At 42.4% G+C, this 12,081-nt stretch overlaps 1 protein-coding gene across 1 annotated transcript; it reads right to left on the bottom strand.

The window, feature by feature from the left end:
- Window positions 1-472: 472 nt before the first annotated feature.
- LOC119312949 (E3 ubiquitin-protein ligase listerin-like) lies at window positions 473-11,197 on the bottom strand. Its single transcript, XM_037588742.1, has 14 exons — window positions 10,903-11,197; window positions 10,679-10,741; window positions 10,485-10,562; window positions 9,876-9,967; window positions 9,395-9,497; window positions 8,397-8,549; window positions 6,955-7,610; window positions 6,370-6,856; window positions 5,238-5,725; window positions 4,259-5,057; window positions 3,109-3,799; window positions 1,976-3,012; window positions 1,390-1,860; window positions 473-1,254 (listed from the first exon to the last, which is right to left on the bottom strand). Exons 1-14 carry the CDS (start codon window positions 11,083-11,085, stop codon window positions 796-798), a joined length of 5,760 nt encoding a protein of 1,919 aa, XP_037444639.1. The 5' UTR covers window positions 11,086-11,197; the 3' UTR covers window positions 473-795.
- Between the last annotated feature and the right edge of the window lie 884 nt (window positions 11,198-12,081).

Here is a 12,081-nt window from a genome sequence, read left to right as displayed (position 1 = left end):
GTCGGCCTTGGCTTGGGGAAGGTGGCGCCGGGTCGGGGTCGGCCTCGTGCCCCGGCCGGACTCGGCGGCGGGGTCCTCACAAGTTACAGCAGACAAAGAACAGAAGAGTGCATTTCGACACCTCCAGTTTAGACAGCACATTCTGAACATGAGAAGGCGATAAGCAACAAGTGGCATACTCCATTTGATAGGCTTCTCTTGGTTGGATATGAGCAAGTTGCCACTGGACCTGGCGTGCCATGGCATGTGCAATGGTGATTGCATCAGTGCTGCTCGCCTATGTTGTGTTGGCTGCCTCGGCCAAGTTGACAAGACCTCCAGTTGGCCTCTACGATCCTAGCCAACGCTGATAACGAAAAGAGATATCTGATATTCGTGCTTGCATAAACCCTAACAAATGTTTTCATTCACAGCATTTTAGTGCAGATGTCAGATGCATAAACTAGACATGGATTTTATACACATGAAAAGATGGGGTGGAACTGAACATACTACATGATGCTCCTTTGATTTCTTCATCCTCAAAGTATCTCGCATAATTCCTGATTACAACATGTCCCTCTATTTGCACAAAATTTGTCATACATTCCCAAAATCTGGAAGTTCCCTACTGAAAGACTAGTACCCTACTGCGTACCAAAATTTGCTTCTCTTTGTTGGGCTGCTCACGCAAAACTTGTCATACATCCCCAGCTAACAACACAAACAAACTTGACGTATAACTCGACACAACATGAATCATTTGAACAGGCAAGAACTAAACATGAAAGGATTTGCTTCTAGAGGCTCACTAAACTAGAAGGGGGTCTGGCACAGCGGGCATGTGGACTTGTTGGAGGTGGAGAACCACTTGTAGAGGCAGGCGCCGTGGAACTTGTGCTTGCACGTCTTGCACGCCAGCCGCGGGAGCCCGTGGTTGCTCGTGTGCAGGATGCTGTAGCAGATGGGGCACTCCTCCACCCCCTCAAACTCCTTGTCGAAGTTGCTCTTCCACGTCCGGATCGCCTCCGCCACCGCGCCATTCTGGTTGCGCACGAACGACGTCAGCGACAGCAGCCATTTCCTGCACTTGACCTCGCTGATGCCCAGGCTTCTCGTGCATTCAACCTCCACATGCCGCAGCGGGTAACAGCTCGGAAGCCGTATCACAAGATCAATCCCTGTTTCTTCCTTCTTGTACGTAGCAATGATCTCGTATGCCGACCGGTTCACGCTCACCGAGAATGTTTCATCAGCATAAACAGACTCCTTCACCTTTTTGCAATCAATATACTTTATTAGTTAAAGTTTAACCAGCAGACAGACCGACAATTATATAGTATAATATAAAGTAATTCATTCATGGTCAATAACAATAAGACAAAAGGTAAAAGAGCCTGAATGGCATACCTGACAAAACTCATCTAATAGAAGCGGAGGACTGCACCATACTCTAGTCAAGGACTCGATGGATGATGACAGTGAACGATCTCTCAAGCCAGTAAACCATGTGCGCACATAAGAAGGCAGCAGTCTAATCATCATCCCATACAATGACCCTGCCAGTGAGGCCATCTCCATAACTCCAACAGGCCAAAGGGATTCCACATACGGCAGCAGTGAGCATGTTACGATGGCATTCTTGGAACCTTCCGCAGCAGCTTTTGCTTCAGGCACCAGTTCAGCATCTTTCTTCTTCCCGCTGGCGCTAGCTCCACCGCCACTCCCACTCCTTAATGGGATATGCTGGAAAATGCAATCCAATATGCAGGGACTAATCTTATCTTGTACATATGATAACAGCAATGCCCTGCTACTGGATGATAACGGCAATCGCTGCAGGTGCGATAACAGCAATGCCCAGGCAACAAACACATTAACCTATGAGTCAAAACACAAACAAACCTAATATTAGCACATGGATGCACGAAGCAAGAGATATATAGCTGAACTAATAATAATACAGCTGAAACGAAAATAATATTAATTATTATACCCTGTCTCGTGCAATCAGATCTGTTTTGGCAAGTTCAGAAGTAGGCATCTCAATCAAGGATGAGAGTTCATCCCTGAGGCACAGGACCTTCTCTGAATCTGGCGTCGACTCAGTACTTTGTTGATCCATGTCAGACTCCTGAGGGTTTCCTCCATTGACTAGTGAAACTTCACAGAGGGGCTCAGACATAAGTAGGGAGTAAGCTGCAAACTGTAGATGGGATACTGGCTCTGAGGAGAAAAGAATTGAATATAGCCCACTGACTGAATCCTTGCTTAGTCCCCACAGTTTCATGGACTCCAGTGCACATCCTCTAATCTGTGGTGAAGCATCGATGATGAATGATGCCACTAGTTCCCAAAAATGCAGATAAACCACACGGCCAGAAGCTATGATGGATGAAGCCTCTTCACTACAAGATCCCGCAATTGCCTCTGAAACACCAGAAGCCAAGAACAAACGGAGGACATTCTCCATCATCTTGTCATTACTCTCTGCATACTCCCCTGATCTAATAAGCTGCAGAGTTTGGGATTCATGGAGACTGTCAACATGGTTGAGGCAACACAATGTAACCAGAGCAGATTCAGCAAAAGTAAATGTTAGCTCCTCTGGAGTGCAAGCTATCAGTTTAAGCTTCTCCAAAATATCCACAGCGGATGTCCGGTGTATTACAGCATCATTCACGCCATCTGTCATTTCTTCAACAAGTAAAACAGACGATTCAATCCACTTTTGTAGAATACGGAACACAAAGCACCAATCATCTTCACCAATTTTTGTACAGCAATAACCAACCATAATCGCTGTTAGTTTCACTCCCAAAAGTTCAGCAGTTTTCGACAGGCTAGTTCCACTAGAAGACAATGATGGATCTGCGCTAGCATAGAAAGCCCGGTACCTCGAAAACAGAGTAAGCAGTAATGATGTTTCTGCATCGCTGATCTCACGTTCAAACTTAACTACCAGTTTCGCTGTTCCTCCAGTTATCTCCAACGGGAAGCAAGATAACACCACTTGCATCCAATCCTCAATATCTGCCAAAGTAACAGATGATATATTTATTATCTGACTGTAAAAGCATATGATTTATATACACTAGTACAATTTGAAAGGATTATAGTGTAGCCTACCTTGTTGTGTTACTTCCCTTGTGCTCAATGACAGACAAGAGATGGCTTCATTAAGCCAACTCAATATGCTTTCTCCCACCAAATCAGTGCACGAAGAAGCTTCACCCGACTTCATTTTTTCTGTCAAGGGCTTGATGATCGTACTCATGATGAAGGGAAGAGTCCTTAAACATTTTCTATTCACTGTTGAACTGACAAAAAGACTACCCAGTAGCTTTTCAAAAAGTACAAGTGCATCGGATTCTCTCCAAATACATTCCTTTGTGTAAGTAGTAAATAACAAAGCCACAAGAGCACGGAGAAAACGATCTTGAATTTTATCAATCTCACTGTCAGACAGATGCCAAACATTGAACAGTGCCCAGTTACTACTCTCGTGCATCAGGGCCCCTTCTAGCAACGTGTCAAGCAAAAATGGCATGATGCTGACCTCAAGACATGACTCTGTTTTCATGTACTGAACCAGAGAAGGTAAGAATGTGCTAAACGCACTTCCCCCTTTCCACTTCCAGGTGCAGATCATCTCAGCAGCAACCCATGCTCTGGAGAAGGAAGAAACAGGTGAAGTAACATCAATCGATGATGATGTGGTACAATGCTGATTTCTTGGAATCCCTAGAATCACTTCACCAAAGCTAAGGTTTAGGACAAGCTTGTCAACAAAAGCAACGAACCGCTGATGTTTCAGTTCCTGCATCAAAAGAAATTGTCCATATTAGGCGCATTTAGTTATTTGCACTGTATTCAATCATAGCAACTCAAGATCTTTTAAACTAAATAACCGATTTAAGCTTGCCTAGAATTTTGTCAAGCAAAAGAATTATGAAAAAAACTGTTTCAAGTTTAAATGTATATTCCGCTTCAGAATATTTAACTATGTATACTTCCTTTGGTCAAATTTAGGACTTCATTTTGTATTTTCTTAACACTTTGCAAATTAATCAAGAAAGGAAAAGATAATGAAGCCAAGCCTCATCCTGTCATTCTTCAAACTAACAGTATTCAAATCAAATCAGAGAGAGAGAGAGAGAGAGAGAGAGCTATGCTATTACAGTCATAGAAAGAACTGGATCGCGTCTTGTTAGTGTGTGAATAATAGAAGCATGCACTGGTTTTGGTGGGGTGGGAACAAAAAGAAACAGATTCTTACAATTTCTTCTGTAGCAAGAAGTTCACATTGGATCTTCACCGATGCATGGCCATTCTGTAAAGAAGGCTTGACCCAGAGCGGCCAATCTTCTCCCTCGGATAACAAAATATCATAAAAACTTTGCAGCTTTATGTGGTCAAGACAGATGAGTCTCAACATGTCCACCACCCACTCAGAACATAAGGCTGCTGTCCTATCAATACCTAAGTCTCTTGTATCAAATACAGCATGCCTGACAGACTGTGCTAGAATATTAGCCAGCCTATTCAAAGTGTCTGAATGAAGGTCATTCCAAAAGGATGGAATTAAGCTTTGGCGGAAAGCATGTATATGTTCTGCAAGGTTAGCCTTCAAATGCACTGTAGCACCCAAATGAACATCTGAACTGTTGCACATCGAAGTCTCAGCATCAATTTCTTCCTTGTGACCTTCCAAATCATTCTCTTCTCCAAGAGTTAAAGCCATGCTGCATTCCCATTCGATGATAAACAAAGCCGCCAGAATATGAGAGAAAACCGAATCTTCCTCATGTATCCTTAGCGCAAACAAGCTACGCTCAAAAACTTGAAAGGCGAACTGAGCCATCTCAAAGTTTGCGGACAAGGACTGTTCTCCTAGAAGCTTGAAATGCTCATGTTCCGCTGGCAACAACAGAAAATGTGCAGATCTTGTCCACTCAAAAGTTGATGTGATGAGTAACGATGCCAAAGACTTCAAAATGGATTCACGTATTTTGCAAACAGCCTCAGCAGAAAGAAAACAAACTTGATCATCTTGACTGGAGCCACCAAGTGCAGCACTACAATTTGACATATTATAAAATTCAAGTCAAGCCCACATCAACCACATATTTTGTGGAACGTCACCAACATGGCAACTCTAGTAAACCAAATTATCAACAGTTTCTGCTGCTGAGTAATCAAAATGAACTATAACTTTTGACTAAAAGAATGGACATAATGAAGTTAGAAGCACATACCATAGAAAATGTACATGAGAATCTGTAGTGGGCAGATCACAGAAGACAGAAACTGCAACAGAATCTAATAGATCATGTCGCCAATGTTCTGGCAGAGAACCACTTCTCTGCAAATTTCTCAGCTTTCCGACAGCAATTCTTTCTCTGACTTTTTGAAGTATAAGTGTCAGCAGTTCAAATTGGTCATTAGTGTGTGAGATTTTATCATCAACTGATCGCTTTTGTTTAGCTATAATATATTTGATGATCGAACACCACTGGTCAAAAAAGCACTCTTCTTGAATTAAAGAAAGCAATAAATCAATCTTTGAGCTGCAGGTGATATCCTTCCCATCCAAGCACCAAGGGACAAAGTCGGAATTGAATACATTCAGATAAGGCTCAACATATGATTTATCATCATTTTTCTCAACATATTTCAAGAACAGGTGGGCAGGTCCGAATATTTCAACCAAACTTATTAGGAGTTTAACAAGACTTGGGGAATCCTGCATCAAGTAAAAAAAAACCTGAATTAAGTAAATTTGTATGTAGTTTGCATATCAGCACAATATATCATAAATTATGAAACATTTTTGCTGCAGTATATATCAATATTAGCATGATATAAGTTGAGGAAACAAACAGATATGACGAAGCTGGTAACAAACTTCTACCTATGAAAAATAATTAACTTCAAAGCTGTGGAGGACAATCAAAAGCATTGGTGGCCACTCAAGACCATGACTGCCTACTTGTTCCATATGTAACGTTATAGCTAAACAAGGTCAAGAATGCACATTGCTGTGGGCCACAATGTTGCACTAATCCTTGTGCAGTGTGAAACTTCTATGGACAGTTTCATGTGTCCATGCGCCCGTACCTGTGTGTGTCGTAGACCTCAACCGATGCCAAACTATTACAACTGAACAAGATCAATAATTCACATTGCTGCAACTAAGTACCCATATATCCAGATTTATGATCTACAGAAAACATTTGCATGCTAGACACCATTTCTACAAAAATATAACACAATGGAAGATGCCCTTTACTCAATCAAGAGCAAGTAATTACCATGAAGATTATATGTTTTGTACCATAAAATATTCTGTATCACAAGAGTCAAGAGAGATGGATGGACTTAGCTTACCATGGACTTGATAGTTGGCAGAGAATGTATAACCAGTGGTCTTGCTAAGTTTTCCAGCGGCCATGTCCTACCGTTCTGTACAACGAGTAGATCCAAAGAACAAAAGAAAGAAGCAAGTTGGTCTACATGATCCTGAAATTTTGATAGCTTCTCCCCTTGGTGAACAATGTCCAAATAGTCCCTCAACAGAGACTCACAAGCAACTTCCAACAAATGACTTTCTGCAACTGAAATCTCATCCAGTATTTCAACGATACATTTCCCCAAGTCCTGATAATAGTAAATTGGAAGGCGCACGTTCTGCACCAACAATGACTTATGAGATAGCTGGTGATCATCAGTAGTTGCTTCTTCAGACAACAGACCTGGAATTGTGTCCAGGTTTTTGGATAACGATAATTGAAGGTAATCATGCCAGACAATTTTGACTAGAACATTCGTTATAAGCCTGTTGTGAATATTATCTGTAGAATCTCCTACAGAATTTCTGAAATGAAAAAGGGAAAGGTAATTATGCAGAAACAGGAGAACTTGCAAACAAATGAAATCAAACTTAATAAACCAGTGAAAGTTTTAAAAGGATACCTTGGTACTTTCTTAAGAAGCCACAAAAAGCTCTGTTTGAAGGCAATGAAGAAAACCAAACTGTCAGCAGCTGATAACTGCCTCTGGTTTCTACCGGCCCAAAGATTTTGTAAGAACTCAATAGCAAATTTCTCTGTAGCAACTTCCGATGGTATAACATCCAAAAACTGAACAATTAGAGGGTATGAGGCCTGTTTAGACCCATAGCAACCATTTTGTAGGAAGTGCCGAAACCGATTGAGGACAACCTTGTGAATATTGCAATATGACCAAGCCTCTGGAAACTTTCTAGAAAAAACAAGAATAGTGTCCCACATAGCAGAGTGACACAATGGGTCCTTTTCATTGAAGGCGCCAAGTATTGTGGAAGACAGTATCTTCATGGCTTCTTCGTTGAAAACATGAGGAACATACTTGATATAACTTGTAAGCAGAGTATATGTAGCTGACCGTATAGCAGCACTTTTTGACTTCAGAAAATCGATAAAATATTTATGCATAGAAAGTGCAGCTTCGGCAGAAGACAATGTGGCAGATCGAACTTTTAAATGACTCTTGCTTTCGGTATTTGCACTTTCACCGCCATTACTTTGTAATTTTACTCCCAGTAAGATGTCGATAAGAGTTGCCATTGCTAACAGTGACGATGATATTACCTAAAACAAGGAGATAGAAAAGTGGGTGGCGGGTATTAGAAGCACAGTAGGCATTTGAAGATAGAACACCATAAGTGAAAGACCATAATTATATCCAGCAGCTAAACATGATGAAAGCTCCTTTTCATAAGAAAATAGAGGCTCAGTCAGGCTCTCAAGGCATAGCTTTTCCATGCCTCCGTGCAAGCAGGAAAAGAAAGTGTGGTAGTATTTGGGTAACCCCCTTTCCACTGCTGCACGCCACTCGTGGTGGTCATGGAGGTGGAGAATGCGCAAACAGTAGTGCAGCATTTCTAAGCACATACAGATCCAGAGTAATAACAGGAAGCAGCGGTATGAAGGGCGCATCTGATGCTAAAATAACAGGAGCATCAGCAAAGCAACAAATTGATGACCCAATCAACTACCCCAAAACCAACTGCAACAGATCTAAGCACCATTTCGCACAGCACAAAGAACACACAGAGATCTATCTACAACTCTGATGTTTTCCCATTATGAATCAAAGACAGTTGCACACCCCATAGAGTTCTAAAGTATGAGCCTCAAAAGTCCAAACTCCAAAACGCTGAAACAGAATACTTAAATCTTCAGTATAAACGATAGCCTTACTGCCCAAAGAAAGCTGCGAGATTAATCAATCTGGTTTACAAAATTGCAGAAATGATCAATTTCCATTGCAGCTGGAAAAACATTTAAACAGGTTGCGTGCAGAACAAAAACAGCTTAAAACATGAAGATAACTGATCACAGGATTGCACGTTGGGTTAAGGCCATAAAGCATACCCGCTGATGCATATCTTCTAATTCATCCGCCGGTGTAACCTTGTCAGATAAAGCTTGTGTTGTTAATTTCAGGTTCTCATTTAGGTACACAAACGTCTCCTTCACACACAGCATTAAAGCATCCAACCTTCTGTCCGATTGTGGGAATGCTGCCTACAAATAGAGTAGAAAAATGTTAGAAAGTCATATATGAGCATGGGTACAGGTGCACACAATACCCTGTTGAGGCATCCACATGTCTTCAAAGGTTATGCTATTCATGCACACGGTGCACTAAATATGTGAGCCTACAAAATTCCATGCAAAAATATGACAATTGTGGCCTGCACAAAACAAATCATGAGCTAACTGAAGAGTACTTTAGTTTAAAGGTGACTAACTCTTATTTTTTATGTGCAGGCCACAGCGGGTCTTAATTTCAAGAATGAGAAAGCATCACTTATTTATGCTTCGACAGGTCAGTGTAGCAAACCAACATAACGGGTTGCTCCAGTGCAAATAGAACTAAACAAATAACCAAGCCTGTTTGGTCCAAAAGCAACATCGACTAGCTAATTAAGTTTAACAGTAACAGTAATCTATGTCAATCAGGTTAAACATCCAGCATGTTTGCTATGATTAGATATTTGAGCTTTGGCATTACTGGAAAAAATCTGAGTTTCCCCAAACATTTTAAGGACATGCCATACAGGCACCGTGTTAAGTGATATGTTACAACCAATAAGAAAATTATATGAGCTGGCTAAGCAAACATGCCCAGGCTAAGTTTGAATATGGGCTTAAACTAATGCTATTGCATCAGAGGCGAATATTTGGTAGTTGATTGACACGAAATTCATTCATGAATTTTGTTTTTAGTTCTTCCAAGCCACTGGGTTTAAAGTTTACTGCAGAAAAGCATTGCAGCTGAAAAATGAATGCAAAATCCAGATGGAACAATGACTTAGAGCCAATATCATCAACCAGATAAAGGAAAGATCATCCATCATATGCAGCACCTCGAATGAACGACGACCAGCCTGTGCAACCTCAGCAGCAGGGTCAAACTGAGAAAACCACCAAGGACCCATCAGAGACTTGAGATGCGGAGCTAGGCCCTTCCTGAAACAGTAAGTTCAAACATCCATAAACATTGGAGACTGAAAGAATTTGCTCTGTTTCCAGATATTTTGTCAGTTTTGAGCAAACACACACGCATATTTAAGTAAGTGATCATATCCTTTATATATGCTGGCCCAAATACTACCCTTGAGTCTCAAGCACAAGTAACAAGGTAGCGGAGATGGATAAATCTTATGTGTCGAGTATGCAGGAACAAATCTTTAGTCAAAAAACAGTGTCAAGTTTATGGAAACAGAGCATGAGGCCTTTAATAACTGGACCAACTAAAAGCCACGTCACGGTAAAGAAAGGTAAAAGCAGTAGAGCACAGAGCACTTGCATATCATCAAGAATTCCAAAGAAAGGAAATGGTCATACTTGACTGCGGTGACTAGGCTAGACATGGTATCGTTGGTAGCACGACGAACTTCTCTGTTATAGTCAAGCAGCAGCCTCTTGTACTCGAAGGCCTATAAAATAAAATGGAGAAGGTAGATTGATTAATGATTACTGTAGGCGCAGCACATTTTCTGGAAGAGGCATAAGCATGACATGAAATAGATGTAGTATCATCACTACATGAAAGGAGCAAAATACTCGGAAGTTGAAAAAAACAATATCCTGTAACCAAACAAACACTCACTTGACAGGAAACTGTGGCATTTCATCCCTGTATCCATTTAGTGAGCGTACCAGGAAGAACAGAAAACGAATCACAAAGGAAGATACTGATGCTAATCTACAGCTATATAAGTTTTACTACATGAATGAACTGTGTGGAAGAATTAGCATTATTACGTGTTGCTGAAACAAGACTAGCTTGGCAATTGGCATATTCTTCTCATAGATAGAAATAATATCATTGCAGATATTGGAGCTAAGGAAGATATAATGAATCAGTCCTAGAATGAATTAATGCTGGAATGAGGAGCATGTATGATAAGAAAATGTGCTGTGTGACACAAGCAAGGGGAAGAGAGCAAGTACCCATTGAGGAACAATTTGCACGACTTGGTCGGCAGGTTGCTGTGTAAACAGCACGGAGAGCGTAGATAGTGCCTTGAGCTGCATTGAATTGAATTGAAGAAAGTGAGGAACAATTTGCAGAACTTGGTCGGCAGGTTGCTTCCGATAACAATGAACGATTTAGGGGGGCAGAAGCAGGAAGGAGGGAGGGAGACCTTGGTGGTGGGATCTTTGCGGCCGAGCCTCCGGAGGTGCTGCAGCACCTGGGCGTCCACATCCTGTCGGCATGATGATGCGAAACAAACAAGAAAAATTAAGGCCCTAATTAAGTGGAGCTCGAGAGCGAGCGAATCAATCGAAACCCTAGCCTAGCCTAGCTAGAGCAGTGAACTCGGTAGGGTTTACAAGAGGAGAGGAGAGGAGAGGGGAGGGGACGTACGGGGGGCAGGCGGGCTGGGGCGTCGGGGTCGTCGGAGGGAAGCGGGTGCAGGGCGGCGGGCTCGACGCGGGAGGCGCCGTGGTAGCCCCCGAATCCGACGGCAGGGACGGCGGCGCCCTGCGCGTCGGGCAGCAGCGACGCCGCCAGGCCGCTGCTGGACGCCCGGCCCTTGCTCTTCCCCATCCTTCTCCTTCTTCTTCTGTGTGTCGCCGGTCGCCGCCGAACGCCCGCCGCCGGAGTATAGGAGGAGTAGCGCCGACGCGAGAGAGGGGAAGGACCAGCGGAGGAGGAGGAGGGCTTGTCTGGTAAAAGGAAAAAAAAACTTTGGGTGGAGTCGGCCAAGTCTTGTTGCCGACTTGTACAACTTTTTTTTTATTTCCTTTTACGACGAGACGCTTACGATAATGTTGTAAATCTCATGATGATATGCTGGCTTAGGCCCTGTTTGGTTCATAAGTTCTACGACTTTTTCTAGTCCCAACTTATAAGTCTCAAGTCCCTAAAAAGTCTACCTGTTTGGTTCCTAGGACTTAACATGGACTAGAAGACCATATTATAACTATAAGTCCCTCCTTGAGAGTCTTATTTCATAAGTCCCAAATGCCCATTTTAAGTCCCTATAAGTCTCTCCTGTTTGATTTAGATGGGACTTATAAGGACTTATTTAAGTCTCTAAACTAATAAGTCTCTTGAAACAAACACCCTCTTAGTCTCTAGAAGGTGTTCATAGAGGTAGAGTGTGCGTGTGTGCATTCATAGGGGTGAATGTGTGCGCGTATGTATCAGCGCTTGCCTCTGTGTTAAAAAAAACACTTGGTATCCTCGTTCTTCATTCGTGGGATTAAGTCTTTTCTCTTCGGTAGGATGGCGGTTGGTTGTTTTAGTATTTTGATTTTGTGTGCACATTGGCTAGATTTCAATTTATGTTCTTGTCGTGTTTTTCATTCATAAATCGTGCTAAGATGACCCTAGAGATGGTTTTTGGCATGAGGAAAGAGCGGAGTTGTTCGGTGCGTGTTATGGTGTCTATATATTTCGGCCGATGTCAGTTGGTGGTCTTTGAGCCTCTTCGGAGCAAAGCTGACCAATCGAGTCCTGCCTGGCAGGCCGGCCCGGCACGTCATGGGACAGGCCTTGCACAAGCTAATCATGTCGTGTCAGGAACGCAGCACGCTCTGG

Source organism: Triticum dicoccoides, chromosome 5B (genome assembly GCF_002162155.2).
Source record: "Triticum dicoccoides isolate Atlit2015 ecotype Zavitan chromosome 5B, WEW_v2.0, whole genome shotgun sequence".
Taxonomy (NCBI): Eukaryota; Viridiplantae; Streptophyta; class Magnoliopsida; order Poales; family Poaceae; genus Triticum; species Triticum dicoccoides.
The sequence above is the reverse complement of the archived record's forward strand: the minus strand, read 5'-3'. Positions and strand labels throughout refer to the sequence as shown.

Bases quoted from the DNA above. Each gene is read 5' to 3' on its own strand.
- LOC119312949 (XM_037588742.1), bottom strand. From the start codon at position 11,085: ATGGGGAAGAGCAAGGGCCGGGCGTCCAGCAGCGGCCTGGCGGCGTCG. The intron at 6,857-6,954 runs GTATCCTTTTAA...TTTTCATTTCAG, and splicing joins CTTCTTAAGAAAGTACCAAG to AAATTCTGTAGGAGATTCTA. The intron at 3,013-3,108 runs GTAGGCTACACT...TTACTTTGGCAG, and splicing joins AAGGGAAGTAACACAACAAG to ATATTGAGGATTGGATGCAA.